General features: G+C 58.3%; 2 protein-coding genes across 7 annotated transcripts; both read right to left on the bottom strand.

Moving 5' to 3' along the window:
• Window positions 1-521: 521 nt before the first annotated feature.
• Window positions 522-17,694, bottom strand: PI4KB (phosphatidylinositol 4-kinase beta). 2 transcript variants are annotated; one of them, XM_072358636.1, is made up of 12 exons: window positions 17,417-17,694; window positions 11,778-12,741; window positions 7,861-7,905; window positions 4,862-5,089; window positions 4,506-4,733; window positions 3,813-3,922; window positions 3,580-3,684; window positions 2,945-3,068; window positions 2,601-2,866; window positions 2,275-2,407; window positions 1,666-1,786; window positions 522-1,520 (listed from the first exon to the last, which is right to left on the bottom strand). In XM_072358636.1, exons 2-12 carry the CDS (start codon window positions 12,711-12,713, stop codon window positions 1,339-1,341), a joined length of 2,478 nt encoding a protein of 825 aa, XP_072214737.1. In that variant the 5' UTR covers window positions 12,714-12,741; window positions 17,417-17,694; the 3' UTR covers window positions 522-1,338. The 2 variants fall into 2 exon arrangements, with proteins under 2 accessions (XP_072214737.1, XP_072214738.1); XM_072358637.1 differs by lacking the exon at window positions 7,861-7,905.
• Window positions 17,695-18,110: 416 nt separating this feature from the next.
• On the bottom strand, window positions 18,111-22,159 carry RFX5 (regulatory factor X5). Of its 5 annotated transcripts, none has more exons than XM_072358700.1 (10): window positions 22,107-22,159; window positions 21,436-21,565; window positions 21,157-21,190; window positions 20,754-20,836; window positions 20,559-20,684; window positions 20,092-20,208; window positions 19,867-19,948; window positions 19,497-19,701; window positions 19,278-19,375; window positions 18,111-19,021 (listed from the first exon to the last, which is right to left on the bottom strand). In XM_072358700.1, the coding sequence occupies exons 2-10, from the start codon at window positions 21,552-21,554 to the stop codon at window positions 18,194-18,196; spliced, it is 1,692 nt and encodes a 563-aa protein (XP_072214801.1). In that variant the 5' UTR covers window positions 21,555-21,565; window positions 22,107-22,159; the 3' UTR covers window positions 18,111-18,193. The 5 variants fall into 5 exon arrangements, with proteins under 5 accessions (XP_072214801.1, XP_072214802.1, XP_072214804.1 ...); XM_072358701.1 differs by lacking the exon at window positions 22,107-22,159 and adding an exon at window positions 21,957-22,027; XM_072358703.1 differs by lacking the exon at window positions 22,107-22,159 and having other exon boundaries at window positions 19,497-19,698; window positions 21,436-21,950.
• Between the last annotated feature and the right edge of the window lie 273 nt (window positions 22,160-22,432).

Here is a 22,432-nt window from a genome sequence, read left to right as displayed (position 1 = left end):
TATCCTTTATTCTTGTAGTCATAACGCAATTAAACTTTTAGTGGTTTAACCCTTTCGGTGCCTCTGTTTCCTTCCTTGGCCCCCCCCGGAGGTTGGGGGGGGGGGGGGGGTGGCCACCCCCAGCCCGGTCCCAAAACAAGGCAATGCTGCCCCAAAATCATGCTGGGTGCCCCACAACAGAGCTCGGCGCCCCTCCCCCCCCACCTCCCCCCAAATGAGTCTGGGCACCCCAAAAGGGGGCTGGGTATCCCAAAACAGGGCATTGGTGCCCTAAAAACAGAGCTGAGTGCCCCCTCAATGGGTCTCATTGCTCTGAGCCCCTTTTTGCCCCACAAGTAGGGGGGGAGGGGGAAGGGGGGGTCCCTCCCAAGGGCTGTGGTGCAATGGGGGCAGATGAGGATGGTTGGGGGGGGGTCTGAGCTTCAGTTGGTTTTGGTTTTGGTTTCGTTTTAATAGGAAATAATCACTGTGACAAATAATTAGTACTGAAAGAACAGAGGGGGATGGCGGGGGGGCTGGGGGGGGGTGGATGGCCCTACAGTTGCAGGGGGATTGGGATGGATGGGGGCACCCCAAAGCAGTGAGGCTGTAGGGGAGCAGCTGTGGGGTCACAGTGCTGCCCCACACAGGAATCCCCATTTCTTTCACCCCTTCCAGGGGGTTCGGTGCTGCCCTGACCCGCATCACTGCTGCTGTGGGGCCGGATGGTCTGGGGAGGGGGATGGGGGGAAGGAAGGGGGGAACAAAGCGGCCACAGACATTATTATGGGAGGGGGGAAAACGTTTCACAGTCCCAAAAGAGGGAAACAGAGTCCAAAAACAAACAAACAAACAAACAGAAACCACCCAAAAAACTGGAGAGTGAGGAGGTGGGGGCAGCCCAGGTGGGCATCAGCCCCAGCGGGACCCCACAGTGAAGGGCTGCAGTGGGAGAGCAGGATGGGGCCTCACACCCCCCCGGGGCGGCGCTGGGAGGGGGGACCAAAGGAAGGGGCTGACAGGGGACCCCCATAGAGGCTGCATGGGGGCACACGCAGGGATGGGGCTGTTGGGATTCACGTCCACGCAGCACCGCCGGCACCCATATGGGGGGTCAGACCCATTCACCCCCACCACCCCATAGCCCTCTGAAGACCCTCGGCCCCACAGGGTCAGAGCAGCCCACATTGTGCCCCACATGCCCCTTTTTGCCCCCCCTTTGCACGAGGAGGGATTTTCCCACTGTGTTCTTATCTTCAGGAGTCCCTCAACACAAAAGCCCCCCAAAGCAGAAGGGCCGTCCCCAGGAAGGGGTCCCACATCCCCGTGGTGAAAGGGGGAGTGGGGTGGGGGCTGCGCTCACATGATGCCGTTGGTGAGGTACTGGAAGCCATCGTACAGTTTGGTGGTGATGGAGCGCATGCTGCCGTCCACCATCTGCTCCACCAGCAGCTGCAGCTGCTCCTCCGTCATGTTCATGTGGAAGCGCTCCTTCAGGTTGCGGATGGTGCTGGAGCCGTGGAAGCATGGGAGCTGTGAGCCTGGGGGGACAGAGAGGAGGGGGATGTAATGGGGGGACCCTGCAGGGCTCCATTGAGGGCACAGGGAGGGGGATCTGCTGGGCGCTCAGTAGGGAGGCAACCAGTATAGGGACTGGTTTGGGCCAAGCTAAAAGGACAACCTCACCTTGCTGCATGATCTCCACAATCTGCACCACTTTATCCATGTGTTTCCGTGCAGCGATCAGCCCCTGCAGCATCAGCATCTTGTAGTAGTTGAACATGTCCCCATCCGGGCCCCCCATCACCTGTAGGGAGGAACGCAGTGAGCGGAGGGTGGGGAACAGAGCTGTTGGGGTGCAGGGATGGCACAGAACTGTGGGATGATGGGGGAATTTCACACAGCCAGAGGATGGTTTGGGTTGGAGGGGGCCTTTAAAGGCCACCAAGGTGAAGAGGGATAAGATCCCTTCAGCCCCAACCACTCCTATGGTTCTATGCTTCTGAGGTTGATCTTTCAGGACCTTTCCAACCCAACCATCCCATGGTTCCATGGGTGACCATTAAAGTCACAGAACCACAGAACTGTCTGCATTGGAAGGGACCTTAAAGGTCATCTCATCCATCCCCTGCAATGAACGGGGACACCCACAGCTCCATCAGCACTCACAGCCCATCAGTTTGACCGCAGGGGTCTCCTCGGGGTCGTGCAATGTGAACCCTATGAGTGAACCCACAGTGCACAGAGCGCTCCGATCTGGAGCTGATTTACACCTTGGGATCACCGCTCACTCACATCCACAAACTCCGTGGTGAGTTTGAAGGCGGACGTCTCGAAGCCCAGGTTCCTGGGGGAGCTGGAAAGGATGAACCCGAAGTCGATGTGGATGATGTGTCCGTCTGCATCCAGCAGGATGTTCCCGTTGTGCCTGAACAGGAGGGGAAAGGCTCAGTGAAACTCTGCACGCTCGAAGTGGGGCACGGCGCCGACCCATCCGCTCCCAAACCGGCCCTCTGTGATCCCAGCAGAACATGGATCCAGCACTGACAGCGCTGTGACCCCCATAGGGTTGGCTTCAGCCATCCACAGAGGTCCCCTTCCAACCCTGCAGTGGGACCCACCTGTCCTTGACCTGCAGCAGGTAACACACCAGGCAATACCCGGCGCAGCTCTGCACGAAGTTCCTTTGCGCCGTCAGGAAGGACTCGGTGTTGTAACTGCCGTGCTCCTGCAGGAAATAATCCAGCAGTGACAGCAGGGATTGCTTCTTGATTTGGTGGATGGAAACGGCGTTCACCACCGGCTCAATCATGCCGCTGTCGGCGGAGATGACGAGGATTTTGTATGGCTTGATCCAGAGCGGGACGCGCTCCTGTTCCCAAATGGACTGCAGGGAAAGAGGGGAAAGCTCAGCATCGCAGTTGGGGGGGCAGGGAGGGCCCCCAATGGGCCCAACCTTCCTCACCTGCAGCTGCTTGAGGACCTGGAAGGCGAGCAGCTCCTGCCGCAGGTCGTCCCCACACTTAACGATGACGGAGAGGAGGCGCCAGGAGGGGAGGTGTCCATACGGGGAGCCTTCCCTGATCCGCCTGCGGGAGAACCACCAGGTGAAAGTGGGGAGGGGGCAGGGAGGCGGTTCTGGTTGGGGTTGTCGGGGAAAGAAGAGCCTCCACCCCACTGGGACTGCAGCAAAATGAGCTCCGTGGCCACTCGATGCACACTGAGCCTCAGGGTGAGCTCCCCTATGCTGCAGGGCATCATGGAGAGGAGTGGAAAGGAAGGAGCTCTTGGAGCCCCCCCAGAAAAACCCCACATCTATGCAGAAGGGACTGGACATACAATTCTGAGGCCAGGAACACAGAGGATCTATTCTGCAGCTGGGCCAAACCACCCTGACACAGCAGGAGCCTATAAATACCTGCAAAGTCCCTCCAAGCTCTGCCCAGGGCAGCAAATCAGAGGGATTTTCTCCCTCCTCCTTTTCTCCTCCTCCCACGCAGCAGGTCTGGAGTTGGCTGCGGTTACGGGGCCAGGCAGAGCTCAGCGGACCAATCTCACATCATCACCCCCCTCCCCCCCACTCAGCCCCCCCTGCCCTACCTCACTTTCTCCTGCCACGGCTCCTTGAGGGCGACAGCGGATGGATCCTCGGGGTCCCTCTTGAAGGACGTGGGGGTGTGAGCCAGCTGCTCCGACAGCCGCCGCCTGTGGGACAGAGCGGGGTGGGGGTCAGCAGCACAGCACCGTCACTGTGACCCCCGCAGCCCCCCAGGTTCAATGGGCTTTGGAAGGGTCCCACGGGGCTCATCCCCACCACCTCCCCACAGACACACCTGATGTCCCCAGCAGCGATGAACACCGGCTCGCGGCTCTCCTGGCTGGTGATGCTGTCCACAGAGAACTGGGAGATGTTGTCGCAGCTGTTGGTGTGGATCTCCGGCAGCTGGAAGGGGAAGGGGCTGCTGTTACCACCACAGGTCTCTGTGTGACCTCAGGACAGCAACCCATAGAGTGCTTTGGGGTGGAAGGACCTTAAAGGGGCCCTTAAAGGCCATCTGGTCCCATCCCCTCACGACGTACAGGGACAAGGTCCCTTTAACCCAAACCATTTCTATGGTTCTGAAGCTGATCTCCAGAGACTCTTCCAACCCAACCATCCCATGGTTCTGTGGATGAGCTTTAAGGTCACAGAATCACAGAATGGTTTGGGTTGGAAGGGACCCTAAAAGGGCATTTCATCCAACCCTCCTGTGATGAACTGGGACACCCACAGCTCCATCAGAGCTCACAACCCACCAGCCTGACCATAGGGGTGTGTAGGGATGGGGCAGCACCACCTCCCAATCTGCACCATCTGCGCCATTGCCCCCAAGTCCTTTCAGCAGCGCTGCACTCCATCCTCCCATCCTCAACCTGCAGCGACAGCAGAGGCTGCAGTGACCCACACCCTGCGTTGGCTTTGCTGACCCTCAGGAGGTTCTGCTGGCTGCACTGTGGGGTCTCTCTGGATTGCAGCACAGCCTCACCTCCACCTGCAGCTCCACGATGTCATCCACAGACCAGGCCTCGTCGTCGTTGTCGTAGTTGGGGACAGTGGTGAAGCTGCCCGTCCTCTGCTCGGCTGTGATCCCACACTCGGGGAGGTTCTCAGCTGACCGTGTGCTCCGGATTCGGTTCTCAGGGATCCTCGCCGGGACATTCGCTGTGTCGAAATTGTCACATTCAAGCACTTCCACGTAGATTAAATAAGGAGCCTGATGGAAGCAAAGCGGCGTTACGGGGCTGTTTGAGCGCAGCGCTGCTCTCCGGCCTCATGGGGTGAACGCTGAGCAGAGGGGGATGCTCGGAGAGGACCAAACCTTCTATACCCCCCAGAGCTCACCTTGTCCTTGGAGTTGAGCACCACCGCCTGCGTGTGGGGCACCCTGACCACGTGGTGGTCGAAGCTGGCCGTGGGCAGCCAGGCACGGGCGGGCAGTTTGTGGTTGAGCAGCGACAGCTCCGAGATGAGCCGCTGTGTTTTCTGCTCTTTGGTGGGCAGCGTGGCCAGGCGCTTCCCGATGGCCATCAGGGATTTGATGAACTCCCGCTCGGGTGCCAGCCTGACGGGCTGCAGGGGAAAGGAAGGCAAAGAGTGAGGAGGGCTGCGGGTTGGGGATGCTGCTCATTTAGCACCAGGATGGGCTCCGGAGGGAACGCAGCTCTCCCCATCCCACCCTCTGCTCCATATGGGACCATCCCAACGCCTCTCCCTCCCATCACGGATCTAGAGATCCCCTCCTGGAGCCCCAGCAATCCCCATATCCACCCCACAGCTCCGGGATCCCACACAGCACAGCTCTGAGCCCCCTCTCTGTATCCCAATCATCGGGCACAGATCAAAGTGCAGCTTTGTGGCCCTCACAGCCCGCGGGCGAAGGGCACCCTTCAAGAGACAAAGTTCCCAGTCAATCAGCACAAGGAGTTGATTAATGGCTGATTTTTCGCCAGGAGAAATGCAGGACTGAACTCACACACACGTGCTCACTGCACAACCATGCAGGAAATGCACATGCAACAAGCAGCAGTGCATGAGAGGAGGCAGCAAAACGAAAACCAGCCGAGAGCAAAAAAGAAAGAAATGGTGAAAGAGGAGCAGCACTGCTCGTTCCCTTTGGGAGGGGGAAATGGGAATGCAGTGTAGTCCTCATCTAAAACCCCCCCAGCCAGGGCTCAGCCCCATTGCTGCCCAAGGCACTTCTGCAGCCTTTGGGGCCATTCTGCTCAGCTGGATCCCATTTCTGCCCAGAGCAGAATGATGTCCTGGAGATGTTCTGCTCCTTCCAGCACTGCTTCCCTTCCTCTCCCACTGCTCTGCTATGGAATGTCTGCAATCCAGGCTGCACAGCTGTGGGATTGGGTGCGTGCCCACCCTGCGGGTCACTGTGGAGGCTACTTGGGACCAGGCAGCACTCCCAGCTGCCATTGTGCAAAGTCCTCCCCAGTCCAGGCTGGGATCAATCCATGCAGCTCCAGCAGAGGCCCATCTTCCCCATTACTCTCAGCCCTGCTCCCCCCAGACCCCACAGCTCCTTCCCCCGATGCCAGCAGCACTGCACTGCTCCTCAACCCATTCTCTGCCATTTGTGTTCTGGATGGAAACGTTCAGCTCTCAGCTCCTCTGACCAAAGACACGTGGCCAAGGACAGCCCTCCCCACCCCCTCTGCTCCAAGCACATCCCCCAGCTCAGCACTCTTAGGCATTATTGGGATTGAGATGAGGTTCTTCCCTTGGTCCTCCAAATCCAGGTGCTAATCCAAGATGTTGTATTCTGTGAGCCCACCACCCCCTGTGAACCCACAAGGTGTGGGTCCCCCGTCCTTCCCCATTGATAAATTTGGGATAAATGCTTGCAAAGAGCCCAGGTGGCTGCACTTCTGCTTGAGATAAAGGAGCAGAGCTTGCACAGCCTGGAAAGAAAGCTCTCCTGGCTGAGGGTGCTTCTGCTATTGGCTATAGCTACCTGGGGCTGCAGGGCTGGCACCATCCTGAGCCCTGAATAGCAAAGGGAGGGCAGATAGAGCAGCATCAGCCCACCCCCCACGTGCCTCCCAGCCTCTCGCATGGACTCCTCACCTCCTGCTGTGCCTCCAAATGCTGAGATGGAGGAGATCCCATAGGATCACTGAGGTTGGAAAAGACCACTAAGATCATCACAGCCAACTACCAACCTACCCCCACCACCGTGCCCATTTATAGGGTCACTGAGGTTGGAAAAGATCCCTCACATCCAATCCCAACCCATCTTCCCCCATGCCCACTATCCACGACCCTAAAAAGGGCCACACAGTCTTTAGGGTTGGAAAAGACCTCCGAGATCACCCAGTGCAACCCCATCCATCCCACTCTGCCCAATCGCAGCACCACTGAAGTTGGAAAAGATCATTCCAGATCCCAACTCATCTCCCCAGCTCCCCTCACCATGTCCCCAAGTGCCACCTCTATGCCACTCTGCATTGATGACCCCACCGCTTCCCTCTTCCAATGCACCAAGAAACACTTCCTAATATCCAACCTGAAAACAAAACCCCAAAGAGGAGAGCCCACATCTGAGCAAGGCTGAGGGGGGGGGGTGGCACAGCACTGTGCCATGGGTGCATGCTGCAGGTTTGTTTCCTGCTCTCAGCAAAGGATTCTTGAGCTCCAGAGGAATATGAGGAGTCAGGAAGGGATGGGTGCCCATGGGAGGTGCTGGGGATCCCCCAGTCCCTTCTCCCCCCCCCCAGTTCCTACCCTGAGGGCTGTGGATGTGTGAGGCATCACTTGTTGCTGCCCAGGGCAATGGGTTTGATCACAGACATTGGGATCCCACTGTAAATCCCAACCAGGGAACACGGGGAGGAGGAGGAAGAGGAGGATGGAACAAATGAGAAAGATGCGATTGGCTCCAAACTGAAAGAAGGCTCACAGCAAAAGGAGGCTCTGCTGGGGGGGTGCTGGGTTGCATTGACAGCCCAAAGTGCAACGCAATGATCCGTGGAAGAAGCAAATGAAACCCCGGCTAGCAGAGGATTTTTTGTTTAAAATCAGGACAAATTCAAGGAAAACAGCATTTCCTCTTTTGTCTGCTAACACTGGGACACAAAGGGCAGCGCGTGGCAGGGCAGGACTCACAGCTCTCCATCATGCCCACTTTGGTTTGGTGATGAGCAGCCAGGTCCAACCCCCAGGTGTGGGTTTGTTTGATCCCCAAATGGGGCAGAAAGCCTTTGGTGTGACGTTGGGGTCAGCAGTTACGTGGGGGTCGGTGCTGCGCAGCCGCAGTGGGGTTTGGAGGTGGGGAAGGCAGAGGAAATGCTGCTGTAGGACGGAGGGCCCAGGAGCAGAACAAAACCACTTACGGAACAGAATGAGTTATCAAGGCTTTCCGTACTCGAGGAGAGCTCCTGGGAAATGGATGGAAGGGGTTTTGGTGGCCGTTTTTGGGTGGTGGCAGCACAGTCAGAGAGAGGAAGGAGGGGAGGGGGGGGGGGGGGGAAGGAGGAGAAAAAGCAGTAGTTTAGCTCCAGGTTCATCACCATCACTTTGCATTTCTTCTTTTGCTTTGCCCCCCATTGCAACACTGCTGCCTTCCACGCCGGGCTCCAAACCCAAGGGCTGACATCCATAAAAACCAACACAAACCAACACGGTTTCCCCTTCCTCGTCCTTTCAAGTTCTCTTCCACCCTCTGCTCCCCCCACTCTGCCCCACTGCAGAGCCCCACATCCATTAATTTCATCCCAAAAGAGGTGATGATGGCACTTCGTCCCCCCCTAAGTCCCCTCTCAGTGATTGGTTTTAATGTTCTCCCCCCAAAAAGAAACAAGCAGAGTGTTCTGAGCGCATTAATTACAGGGATATGCTAATTCCATCAGGCTTAATCTCACCGTAAGCAATAACAGTGTTGAAACTAATAGCTTCCTTGTGACTGCATAACAACCTCACAACGGTGCAAGGCTCACGGAGGGGAAAAATACTGTCAGAATCTGTTGGCAAACAGAGCACTGAAAACACAACCTGCACGGTGGGGACTCTAATGGGGTTTGGAGGCATCGAGGTGGAAGCTGTTGGCTCCTGTGACATGGCTTTGGGACATGGAGCACAAGGAGCGTTAGAAAACAGGGCTCAGTGCACCTCAGCCCACAGTAACACCTCCACTTCCACCAACCCCCTGCAGAGGACCTTCATAGCGATGGGAAACCAAAGGATGAACCATCCTGGTTGCCATGGATGTGTCTTAAAACCGAAAGTGAAAGGAAGCTCATGGGAGTCCAACCTCCCACCGCGCTGTGTGTGCTTCGGGTTCTGACCTCCAAGACAAACAAGCAGGACAGCCAAAGTTGGATCACAGACCCCACAGCTGCCGCCGTCACCACGGCCATAGGGCCAACATCCCAAAGCCAAAGGGATGGTGCAGAAAAGGTGATGGGGGAAAGAAGGCAGGGCCCGAGCTCTGACCCATCCATGGGATTGGCAATAACACTCGTGGCGGTGCAGTGTTAACCCTTCTGTGGGTTCCTATCCCCGGATGGAAGCATTGGGGAAATAAATGAGCTCAGCTGGGAAAGGAGCTCTACAGGAGAAGGCACATCCAGCAGCACTGCCAAAGGTGCAGCTCCAGAGGTAAAAGGCCAAAGTCCACACCCTGAGTGATGCAGATGGAGCCAGGGAGGCGTTCAAAGGGGATCAGTGGGCAGGGAGGAGCAAACGGAGAGCTCAGCCTCCAAGCAATGCAGCCTTTCCCATTCAGAGCCGATGGGCGAATCAGAGCAGAAATGCCGACGCAGACAGCTTTGCATGGGAACCCCCCGGCTGCTCAGAGCGCTGCTGATGTGGCTGTTAAAAAACACAAACAGAAATGAAAAGCCCCACAAAACCCACGCTGAGCCCCAGCGCCGTGTGAAAGCTCTGCTCTTCCTCCAACACAGCGACCTGCAGCAGCCCCAGCCCAGCTGGCACAAGGAGGAGCTCCTCCTCCAACAGCCAACCCAGATTCTTAACCGGTTATTCAATTAGCAGCTTCCTAATGAACGTTTTTCACCCCCCCCCCCCCCCCTTTGCTTGCCTCGTGGAACCGGCTCAGCCAAGCTCAGTTCACACGGCCGTGCCCAACCTCCAGGCACTGCAGCTCTGGGGTGTGGGAGCTCAGCCCCATATATTGGGCTGCATCCACCCCAATGCTGCATCCCCAGAAGCTCTGGATGCAGCATCCCGCCCCATTTGCTACCATCCAGCTCTTACCAGCACTTCTCTCTCTGTTCATTAACTCAGCTCAGGTTACTGCAACTGATCTCCCTTTGGCTCTCAGGTTCCCAGGTGGAAAAATTAGCACTGAAGTGTTTGGACACCGCATTCAGACACAGGGTTTGGGGGTCCTGTGCAGGGCCAGGGTGGGCTCAATGATCCCTATGGGTCCCTTCCAATTGGGGACGTCCTGTGAGGTCCTTGAGGTGTGAAATGGGAGACAGAAGAGGTGGAATATTGATGGGAGATGAGAGACTGCATGCACAGTCACCGAAGGGTCTGAGGGTATCAAGTGAGGCTGAGGTGCTGTGGTTCATTTGGCTGAGAGAAGAGGTTGAAGGGAGGCCTTGTGGTGGTGTATAGCCAACCCGTGGCACCCTACAGCCAACCCGTGGCACCCTACAGCCAACCCGTGGCATCCTTACAGCCCTCTCCATTGCAGAACCTCTTCCCTGATCCTCCCCCTCCTCCTGGATCACCTCCCTTTGTGTCCTCCTCAAGTCTGAGAGAAGATGGGGAACAACAAAGTGCTGTGACCCAACCTGCTGGTACTCTGGATTGAGGGAAACCACCTTGCAGATGGGAATAACCCCAAACTGGCTGGAATTCACACCGAGGATCAACCCTAAGATACACACATGGATAGCAGCCCCAGCAGCAGGCTGACCTGATGGGATGGCAGCACACAAAGCAGCACCACAAAGTCAGTCAGGGATATTCAGAGAGAGCAGGGAAGCTCTGACAGCACCTTGACCATCCCCACTGCTGCACAGCATTTAAACAGCCTGCATGGCCCAGAGATGGAAACATGCTTCAAACAAACATTGCCAAGAGAAACTATTCTCAGTGCTGCCTTCATCTATAATTTATGTAAAGCTTCGGTTCCCATTATTCAGACAGCTGCAGTCAATGTGAGCACGGGACCTCGGCACGTCCTGCTTTCCACAGCCACCTCTTTACAACCACGAGGGGGAAAGATGAGGATGATTAATTTGCTCACCCAGTTCAAACACTGGGGGGGGGGGGGCTTCAACCTGGGGTCAATCAGAGCACTTCCAGCCCTGCTGACAGAAGCTTTGCTGCCCTGTAACCTTCAGATCCATTTGCAAACACATCGACCCCAAGTTTCAGGCAGGCAAAGAGAGCACGTGGCCCCTCCAATGACTGACAACAGAGGGAATCTCAGGCAAGGCAGGGTAGCCAAGAAATCCTCCACTGTTGCAAAATCACCACGAGATCCTCATGTCCAGGTGGGGATTGTGGCTGCCAGCACAAGGTGGGACCAGCCCAGGAAGGGATCTGTGTGCCCCAGGGATGAGGAAAGGCCACATGAGCCCCACCAGCCTGTTCTGAACCAGCTGCCCAGAGCCTGTCCGGCATTGCCAAACCCCAACAGGCTGCAACAAGGAGGACATCAGATTTCCAACAGCAATCAGATGGCGGAACAGAGATATCAACTTGGCCACCACGTGGAGTGGGAGCTGAGCAGCGTAGGAAGCAGCTCACTCCTCATCCAGCTCTCTGCCTTATCTGAGAAGCCATCACACATCCTCCCTTCCCGTCACACCAGGAAAATTCCCCCTTTGGAGCCTCTGCTTCCTTGAGTGAACGCAGAGGAGCAGCACTCCCACACCCACAAAGTGCCTTCAGATACAGCAGTGTCTCCTCCAACCCGGCTTCCCATGGAAATGAAATTAAAGAGGAACTCTGCCTGCACATCCAGCCCTGACGGAGCCCACGGGGAGCTCAGCAGGGCAGGGATGAGCCTGGTGAGCTGCAGGGCTGGGCAGGTGAAGCGTTTGGGGCTGAGGGGCTGCAGGGACCCCAAACTGACCCAGGTGGGCACCCAGATCCCTGTCACCAGAGCCAGACTCTTCTTCACATAAATATTAACAGAGGAATCACAACCCCATTGCAGCAAGGAGGACCATAGCCCTGCAGCAGAGGAGCTGTGGGATGAGGACCAACGGCACAAGCACATCCCTGTGGGGGAGCCTGGGAGGGGATGAGTTCTGGGGAGCCCCAACATTACCTCCTCCTCGCTCTCCACTTTGGGATTGCTGGCTGTGCGCTTCAGATTGCTGCTCAGGCTGATGGTCACCGTGGCATCCGACTTGGACCTCTGGTGAGTCCTTTTGGAAGGGGACAGCCCCATGTCGGGCGCCGGGCTCAGCGAAGGCAGCTCCCTCTTCTTGTGAGCTGGTTTCAACTCATCCGAGAGGATGAGCTTCCGCAGCTTGGTCCCACGGGAGTGCCTTTGGGTGGAGATGTGCATGTCGGAGGAGTAGGCGCCCAGCAGCAGCGCACACTGCAGAGAGAAGTTGATGCTCTGCCTGCAGCGGTGCACGATGTAGGGCTTGATGGCGTCCCCCACGTCCTCGTCCATGTGAATGTACATATTGAGCAGCTGAGGCAGGTAGAAGTCCACGTCCTCGTTCCTAAAGCAGAACAACCTATTCCCAATGTAAGCCTGCACGCCGGGTTCCTTTGAATTGTACAGGTATGAAATGGCCATGGAGATATCAAAGAGTTTGGATTCAAAGAGCCGAAGGAGCCAGGACTGCTTTGCTGAGTTGTTCTTCTGCCGCTTCCGGGCCGTTTTCACCGTGTTGGCCGCAGTTTCATCCTCCTCCTCCTGGATCCTGGAGGCCGTGCTGGGCAGATCATCCAAGCAGCGGATCTCGCAGCCCTCCACCACCTCCCCGTTGGCCAAATCCCCAGCAGCCCGCAGGCTGCGCTCCGCCTCGCCGCCATCGCCCGCGTTGGTCGAGCTGTCCGAGGAGACGCCGTGCATCAGCTTGACCTTCTCCAGGACCTCCTCACAGGCCTTCTTGGCCACCTCGGGGTCAATGACTGCCAGCTCCCCGACACCTTCAGTGATGACGCTGAGGGCCGGCCCATTGCCCTGCAGCACACAGCTGGGCTCCGCGCCGCTCCCTCGCGTTGGGTCTGTGATGGAGTCTCCCATAGCAGTGGTGGGCCTGCACCTTTCAGAGCTGGAAAAAATAGAGACCAAAAGAAAACATGTGGTTAAAGATGCAGCATGAGATGGAGCTCCCAGGGTGAAGGTGGGAAGGCAGGAATCCTGCCCATGTTGTGCACAGAGCTGAGATGAGCATTGGGGCAGACCGAGTGCCTCCGTCAAGGCAGGACGTGCCACCATGGAGGTGGTCAGTGGGTTCTGAAGGCTGGAGAGAGCTCTGAGCATCTCTGAGCCATGACACCAAATCTGTCACCATGACAATAAAAAAAACCCAAGCAAGCCCAGAAGAGAAAGAGAGGGGGAAAGGAAGAACCAGGTTGCTCGACAGGCAGTGGTGAAGGAATCCTTGCAGTGCTGGAGGTTGACCAACTCCTCCTGCTCCACTGCTGCCCTTCAGCTTCCAGCAGGATCAACACCAAAGGGAAAAGCTCCCAAGTGCCCCAACCCGCATTGCCAGAGCAGCAATGAAGGGTTTTATTGCTGCAAGGTCCCTGCTCTCAAAGTCCAGGCGCTAATGCCAAGATGACACATCCTCACCAACGATTAGCGCTTAATGATGATTTAAAAGCGAGATAAACGAAGGGCTGAGAGCACTTCCTGGTTTCCCATCTTGATAAGAAGAGCAGCGGGGCATCCCTGCGGATAACCAGCCAGAATGATGGCACTGCCAAGAGAAGCAGTCTGCTAACACTGCAATAACATCCCCACAGCCCGCGGGCTGCAGGAGGGCACGGTGCCTCCCAGCAGCACAGAGCACTGCGAGCAGATGGATGATGGTTCCATCCTGCTTGCCACATTGAGAGCAGTGGGGAAAATGCTGGCCTTTGGAGGAGCTGTGCCATGAATTATTTGCTGCCTCTGTGCGACCCTCGGCACCGATTCTGCCCCAGAAATTGCACCAGGAGGTTCATGCGACGAGGTAATTCCCTGCTAATGGAATGACTTTGTGTTATCTGATTATTTCTGCAGGCGATTACAGCTGAGCAGCATCAGCCCTTGAGGAGGAGGAGGGTTTGGATGCCGGCACAGGGACGCGCTGCAGGGACCCAGCAGTGATCCAGCACAGCGAGGCCGTTCCCAAGGGCTCTGTCCCAACCCCATTCCCTCTGCTGTCCCATTGGCTCCTTCACCCCAACGCAGTGGGAGAATCCTCCCCTTGGTTCCCCTCCTGCAGCATGTTTCCCATGTGATCACCCAATGCCTGAACTGGGAACACGGGCGATGCTTCACACTGTGGGCTCACAGGGCACCATGATGATGGGTCAGGGTTATGGTTAGGGTAATGACAACACAGCACCAGCCCCACCAACAGACTGGCACCTACCAGCTCAGCTCCTGGCAAGGAAACCTGCTCTGAACATCAAAGAGCAAAGCCCCGTTCTGGCCTGTGTGCCAGCTTCCTCCTCCTGTCCCCAAAGCACAGCAGCCAGGGTGAAGGAACCCGAGCAAAGTTCAGCAGTCGGAGTTGATATGAATGGCATCTTTCACAGCAGCACGACAAGACATTTTCCTCTGGGCCTGCCATTCCCTTCGGTCCAAATCCTGCATGCTTCAAATAGTTGTGGTCATTAGATCCTAAAGACCCGGCAAGCACAAGGAAGTTGTTTTTCCTTCTTGGTGAGGCCGTGAAAACCCAAACAACCTGATTTTTAAACAAGCACAGCTCAGGCAAAAAGGAAAACCTACAGCACAGCGCAGGCAGGGTTTGAGAAACCTCCTTTGGAGAAGGACGGAGTGGGGAAGGAAAGAGACACAGGAGAGCTGTGCTCTTGGGGTGACCAAAACCAACCCCTCCTTGGGGCCAGAGCTCAGCACAGCAACCGCTGTGCTCCCAGATGGGCTCCTACCCCACAGAGAGGGACCAGGGGCACATGGGCAGCCACATCCCAACACATGGAGTGAAACTATCAGCGCTGGCACTGTTTGCACAGTCAGGCAGCCCCATCGTGCAGGAATCCCCGTGCTGCTCCTGTGCACTGTTTGTGCTGCAGTGCCGGGCATTCAACCTGCCCAGCGCTCACAGAGAAGGCAGGATGTGATTAAAAGCAATGAAGCTCACCGACACCACTTCTCTCCACCATTTCCAAGTGACCACATTTCAGGACACAGTCACTACAAGCAGAGCCCCACTTCCCAAATCCTTTCACCACATCAACCAAGGAACACGAGGTTTGTTCCTGCGCCGGGCATGCAGCCTTGCACCCAAGGAGACGCACAGCTGGGCAGAGATTTGCAACTGCTGAGTGGCTTAAACTTGGATTAAAGAACTGCACACAAGCAACAAATCCACCCCCAGGGCTGCAGGGTTACCTCGGTGCTTTGCTATCACTGCTCTGTGCTTTGGGTTTGCTCCTTGCCCCCCCTTCCAGCCGCGCCATCCCAGCTCCGCCATGGACACGTGTCCCAAAACCCCCACGGAGGGAATTCACCTCTCTGCATTTTTCTGGGGCTCACGTCACCGTTTGCTCAACGTGTTCCAATGTGCTGCATATCCCCTCCCTGATCTCCCCCCCTACCCCAGTTCCAAATGGGTCTCACCAGGGAGGAAAAAGCCCCATCGGCTCTGCACAACAAAGCGACGACGCAGCCTGGAGAACAGGCTGAGCCCAGTTCTGTGGCTCATCCTCCACCCACAGCCTCAGCAGGCCAAGTTTCCCTCTGGTGGAACCGTGCTGAAGTCAGTGATTAAACACAAAATAAAAGGAAGCTCCTATGAGCACAGAAGCAGACGAGGCAGCGGTGTCAGCACAGAGATTCGAGCACAGCTCCTTCGAGAAGCCACAAAAGCAAAGGGAGCTCCTCTGGAACAGAGCTGTGCCTGCAACAGGAAAGCCAAGTCTCTCTCCTGCCTGACTTGAATAAGAAATATTGGCCCTGGCAGAGCACCAGGAGCGCGGGATGAAGTCTCACCGAGACATCTGGTCTCTATTATGCCGCGTTACTTTTTGTTTTGCTCAGAGCTGATGGCCTTCTGCATCTCGCTGTGCTTTGGGGAGGGTTTGGACAGAGGCACGGAGCAGCTTTGTGCTCCCTGCAGTGCCAGCAAGCTGCAGGGCTGGGGAAACTGAGGCACGAGGCGCTGGGATCTGCTCAGCTCACGGCGGCACGTTGCACCAAAGCAACAGCAAACTGATCCCTCTGGGGGAGGCTGCTTCCTCTTTCAGGCCTGAAATCCCCTTCCCAGAGCCCCAACACCGGGGTGGACGCACAGCCAACCGCTGCTCACACGCAGCTGAAGTGGATTCAGCCCTCGCACAGCACACGTGGCTCACCCTGCATTAAAAATAACAGCCTGGCCCTGAGGAACAGCCCCATAAGCATGGCCACTATGGGAGCCCCCTCCTCCCCGTGGCTGCAGCTGCGTTGGGCCTGAGCATTAACCACAGAACTGCAGGGGTGAGAAGGGACCTGAGGGGGATCCACACGTTCAACCCCACTGCCAACACATCTGTTTGTATGGAGAGATAGGATGGGTTGGAAAGGAACCTTAAAGATCACAGAAGAGTGGGATCACAATATGGTTGGGTTGGAAGGGTCCTTAAAGATCACAGAAGAGTGGGATCACAATATGGTTGGGATGGAAGGGCCCTTAAAGATCACAGGACAGTGGGATCACAATATGGTTGGGTTGAAAGGGTCCTTAAAGATCACAAAAGAGTGGGATCACAATATGGTTGGGTTGGAAGGGTCCTTGAAGATCACAAAAGAGTGGGATCACAATATGGTTGGGTTGGAAGGGTCCCTAAAGATCACAGAACAGTGGGATCACAATATGGTTGGGATGGAAGGGTCCTTAAAGATCACAGGACAGTGGGATCACAATATGGTTGGGATGGAAGGGACCATAAAGATCACAGAACCATGCAATCACAGCACAGTTGGGTTGGAAGGGACCATAAAGACGAGAGGATGATAGAACGGTTGGGTTGGAAGATCCCTTACAGCCCCTTCAGCCCCAATCCCTGTCCTGGCTGCCTCCCCCAGCTCAGGGCCCCATCCGTGGCCTTAAGCACCTCAGACACCTCATCATCCCCTCCCTGGTTCCCTTCAGCTTCTGCCCACACCTCCATCCCACTGGCAGTGGCCCCAATGGACAGCACAGCACAGCCGGCAGCAACCAGCATGAAATCTACGTGCTTGTAAGGGATGCAGGGAGCCCAAGGCCACCATCCCCACCACATCCCGACAAGGAGAATGGGAAACACACACACACACACATCCATCCACATACATATATATGGACATATACACGCATACATCCATATACACACATACGGACACTGACAGCCCCTCTTGAGCAGCTCCGGAGCTCCCTGCATGAGCAGCAATGGGGATTCCCTTCCTGGGCTGAGCCTGGGAAGCTTTAAGGGTCACATGAGTGCGGGATCGCAGCACGGCTGGCTCGGAAAGGTCCTTAAAGATCCCAGAACAGGGAGAACGCAGCACGGCTGGGCCGGAAGGGACCTTAAAGAGCCCACAAGGGACCTTAAAGAGCCCACAAGGGACCTTAAAGAGCCCACAAGGGACCTTAAAGAGCCCACAAGGGACCTTAAAGAGCCCACAAGGGACCTTAAAGAGCCCACAAGGGACCTTCACAGCCCCGACCCGGGCTGGGCCGCCCACACCCCGCGCTCCCCATTCCCACCCCGCGGTGACCCCAACCCCCAGCTCGGTTCCCCCAGCCCCACCTGCAGCGCTGCGGAGCGGCAGGCCGGCGGTGCGGAGCTCCGGGGCGGCCTCGCGGTGCTCCCGGGGCGGCTCATCCTGAGCCGAACGCTCTCGGTGCTCCGGATAAAGGGACCCACGTCGCCCCCCCCCCCCACACCCGGAGCCTCTCGGGTCGGAGAAGCGGCGCTGGGCCCGGCGGAAGGCGGAAGGCAGCGGCGGAGCGGCAGCGGGAGGGCAGGCCCCGGCCGCCCGGGCTGCCCGCGGCGCCGCCTGACGGGACGGGACGGGGCGGGGTGGGGCGGGGCCTCCGCAAACAGCGCCCCCTGCCGGCCCGGAGGGGGAGGCGTGGTCAGAGGATGGGGGCGGGGCTAAGAGTGGGCGTGTTCGATTATGGGCGTGGCTAAATAAAGGGGCGTGGCCTGAGGGAAATCCGTTGTTTTTCAGCTCAAATCGCCCCTTTGCTCGTTGTTGTTGGACCCGGAGGGGAAACTGAGGCACGGGGCTGCCATCCGAGCCGTGTGTGTCCCCCTCCGTGCCACCCCAGGGTGGGTGACATCCCATAGACGGCCAATGGCTCCGTGTGGACGAGGTGACCCCGGGGATGGTGACACCCCTGGGGCAGTGAGGTGACACCCAGCGCCATCCCATGGATGGTGACATCCCCCCACATCACCCTCCCCCCCCCCATCCTGGTGACACAAGGACAGGCAGCCGGGCATTGGCACAGCACTCAGTGTTTAATGGCAGGTGACAGTGACACGCGGTGATGAGGACACCCCACTTCCAGCAGTGGGTCTTTATGTCCCCCCTGGGAACACAGGGCCATGTTTGGATGTGGGCTCCATCCCGGCGCCGTGTCCATCCCCACGCAGCTCAGCGTCACCACTGTCCCCTCCTGTGACCCCGCTGCCACTTGGTGCCACGCTCAGTGCCTCCTTCTCCTCCTCCTGCAGCCCACGGCCGTCCTGGATGACACTCACTTGGGCTGGGGACACCATGGCCGTGCCATCCGTGATATCACCTCCTTGGGCACCGTCACATCCTTGGGCACCGTCACCTCCGTGCCCATTGCCACCTCTGTGCCCATTGCCACCTCTGTGCCCATTGTCACCTCCGTGTGTGCTGTCAGAGCACTCAGCCCCCAGCTCTGTCCCCTCAGCCACATCCCTGGTGTGACCCGGTGACCCCACACCTCCTTCCTCTTCCTCCGTCCTTTTCCTCGGCCTCCCGCGCCTGCGTTTGGCCCCAGCCTCGTGGGCCACCTCTGGGGACCGCTTGGTGGCCACGGGGCGCTGGGCTGAGCTCGGGGGGCCATCGGGGGCTGCTCCACGGGGGCTGTCAGCTGCGGGCACGGCCACACCAGGCAGCAGCACGTTGAGCCCGGGGGGCAGCGGGACGGCCACCTTCATGGTGCCCCCCAGTGGGGCGGCTGTCAGTTTGGGAGCCAGGACTGGAGGGGAAGAGCACACGGCTGTGGGGCCGGGGGGGACACGGGGGAGGAGAAGGGGCAAACGGGCCATCAGCGCGTTCACCTGGGGGCTGCTTGGTGGCCTGCGTGGCTCCGGGGGCTTCTTCTTGTCGGGACGCGGTGGGATGGTGGCCTTGGGGACAGCGTCCTTCTTGGTCTGTGGGTGGGATGCAGCGTGAGATGGGGACATGGTGGGACAGCAGGGGATGGGGGACATGAGGACAGGGGACACAAGGAAAGCAGAGACATGGGGACAGGGACCCCAGGAGGACAGGACTACAGGGACAGGGGACAAGAGATAGGGACAACAGGGGAAGGGGGACAGTAGGGGATGGGGGTCAGCAGGGGATGGGGGACAGCAGGGGATGGGGGTCATCAGGGGATGGGGGACATTGTGTCTCGCATGGCCTCACCTGTGCCAGGCTCTGCTCGCTGCCCTCTGAGGCCTCCAGGCCATTCCTCTTGGCCAGTGGAGGAGAGCGGCCATCACGATGAGCCTTCTCTGTGCTCTCTGGGGACACGCAGTGAGCCATGAGGTGGGGATGAGCCCCATTGAGTGGGGACAGTGCCCAAAGTCACCCCCACGGCCACCAAACTCCACATCCCTTGGGGCCATCCCTCCATTGGCCCACCTGAGACCACCATGGCCATGACGAGGTCGGCGCGGGCTGAGCGAGAGCTGATGATGTGCTGCTGGATGAGGAACTGTGCCACCTCCACGATGTTGTTGAAGGAACGTTTGAGGATCTTCTCGGCCCAGTCGCAGGTCAGGGCGCAGGCCGCCTCCATCACCTCGCTGGTGTAGGACTGCACCAGGTCTGTCAGCTCCGTGTGCTGCTGATGGGACACCAACATCACCAATGGGGCCAACACCTCCAGTGTCAGTGGTGTATGGGGATGGAGAGCTCAACCCTTCCTCTCTCCATGGGAATGCATCCCTCTGCCCCACTCCTCTGAGCGCTTCCCATAGAGGCAGAACACCCACCAGCATGGAGGACTTACGGTCTCCGTCACCTTGAGGTCCAGGCTGGGCAGTGGTGGCAGGCTGACCACCGTCTTCCTCCGGATGCCGCTGTAGCAGTACGTGTGTTGGGGTTAAGGGACGACAAAACACAACTGGGATGGCTGACTGGGCACTGACCCCACGCACAGCACCAGGAGCCAGACCCCCACTCAGGAGCCACTAACGCTGCCTGCCGTTATGGCCCCATTGTGACCAAAGGATATTTGGATTGCCCGCGGCCTCCCAGCCTCCTGGCCTTGATGTTGGGGAAGATCTCCCTGATGATCTTCCCAAAGTTGGCGGCGCTCAGAGGGCGGCAGCAGAGATTATCGCAGTACTGCCTGGGGGGGGGAGGGTAGGTCAAAGCTGATGAGCCCTCCTCTCTGCTCCCATTCTGTGTTCCAAGAGCTGGTGTCGGGCATGGCCATTCCCAACCCACCCCAAGTGCCTGCTGACCCCAGACAGAGCTCTGTGGGGCACCGCTGTGCTCACTTGTAGGATCTGTAGATGCCCTCCTTGGGTACGGCCATACCCAACCAACCCCAAGTGCCTGCTGACCCCAAACTGAGCTCCATGGGGCACCACCACGCTCACCTGTAGGCATTACAGATGACCTGCATTAAGCATGGCCATTCCCAACCAACTCCAAGCCCCCACTGCCCCCAAACCAAGCTCCATGGGTTCTGCTCACCTGTAGGCATCGTAGACGTCTTGCTTGGGCAGGCAGGTGTCTGTGTGCTCCTCCAAGTGGTTCCGGATCCAATTGCAGGCATGCATGTACTCAGCTGTGCTCAGTGAGCTCAGGTCCAGGCTGCTGCTGGGAATGATGGTATGGAGTGAGCGGATGGGGATGATGGCACGGGGAGACGGACACCCCAGCACCCACCTCCTGTCTCCCAGGCTTGGCCCCGATGGCAGCTGGAGGTAGAGGTAGAGCTTGTCGCTGTCGGAGAACTTCTGGACATCTTGCTATGGGTAAAGGGTCCGTGTGGAGGGGAGGAAGGACCGGAGACAAAGAGAGATGAAGGATCCCAAATAGGGCCAGCATTCATGGAGCATTTGAAGCCAAAGGTTTGTGAGCACAGGCACAGCCTGCACGGGGGGTAAATGGGGTCTGGGGGGACAGCAGGGGTCACCCCATGTGGGGCTGAAGGAATGGGTGCTGAGCAGCTCCTCGCCCTATAGCACATGGGATTGGGGAAATGGGGTCCTGGTGCTTGGTTGGAAGAAGGGTTTGGATCATGGAGGGGTGGGCACGCGGCGCTCCCCCACCCCACAGAGGCACTCACCAGGATGGCGTCGACTTTGTTCTGCACTGTTTTGCTGCAGGGGACAGATGGAAGGGACAGAAGAGACAAGGAGAAGGCATCAGGTCACGGGATGGCCTCACTCTGACGACCCCCTGCCCACATAAGGAGCTCGGCACCAACGTTCCCACCCCCAAAAGAGGCACCGACCCTCCTCCCTTCCATCCAGGGGGTTACAAACTCATCACCCCTATGAGATCAGACCCCTTTTGCGTTGGCTCATGTTGTCGGGGGGGGGGGGGGTTTGCATTGCAGCCTTACGAGATGTTGCCCCGCAGTTTCTGCAGCAACGTGCCCGGTTCTGCTGCGCCGCTCCGGGACCCGCCGGGTGACAAAGTGCCCTTCTTGGTGGCCTGGGGGCTCAGCTCTTCATCGGCCATGGCATTGGGGTCTTGGGAAGGGGGAGGGAAGCAGAAACTCAGCCTCAGAATGGGGAGGGGACCCACTCAGCGCCCACATCCCCCCAGTGGGTACCACAGGGCTGGATCTGCCCTCGGTCCCCGTGTCCCCACCCGGAGATGTGTCACCAGCAGAAAGAAGGGAGATGGGACGCGGGAGGGGCAGAGGGGAGCGCAGCCCGGCACGGAACGGGGGGGCGGAGGGAACATCCCAGGGAATGGGAAACCGGGCTGTAAAGGACGGGGAGGATGGGAGACACCACGGGACAGCGGGTGGGGACACGGGAACGGGGGACAGCAGGGGATGGGGACGGCAGGGACCCCCCGGACCCGGCAGCGCGGACTCTACCGGTGACAGCGCCGCGCCCCCCCGCCCGCACCCACCTGCGGGCTCCGCTCTGCCCCGTCCCGCCCGGTACCGTCCCGTCCCGACCCGACCCGTCCCGTCCCGTCCCGTCCCGTCCCGTCCCGTCCCGTCCCGTCCCGTCCCGTCCCGTCCCCCTCCTCCTCGTGCCGCCGCCGCCCCACGCGCACCGGGAACCGAAAGTGCTGCACCCCTCCGCGGGGCCGCCAGAAGCTTTTTTCTGATTGGCTGCTGCCCCTCAGACCTGCCCGGATACTGCGCCGTGCTTTAACGTGATTGGATACTCTCAGCTGTCCTACCCGGATACAAGTGGGGCTGCGTGGTTGAGTGGCGGCGCTCGAGATGAAGTCTGCCTAGCAACAGCTCCTGATTGGTGGAGTCGAGGGAGGGGACGTGAGGGTAAAAGAGGGGTGTGCGTGCAGTGTGCGTGCAGTAGGTGTGCAGTGCGTGCAGTGTGTGTATAGCAATGTGTGCACAGCAATGTGTGTGCACAGCA

This window comes from Excalfactoria chinensis, chromosome 32 (assembly GCF_039878825.1).
Source record: "Excalfactoria chinensis isolate bCotChi1 chromosome 32, bCotChi1.hap2, whole genome shotgun sequence".
Taxonomy (NCBI): domain Eukaryota; kingdom Metazoa; phylum Chordata; class Aves; order Galliformes; family Phasianidae; genus Excalfactoria; species Excalfactoria chinensis.
This window is presented reverse-complemented; position numbering and strand designations above follow the sequence as displayed.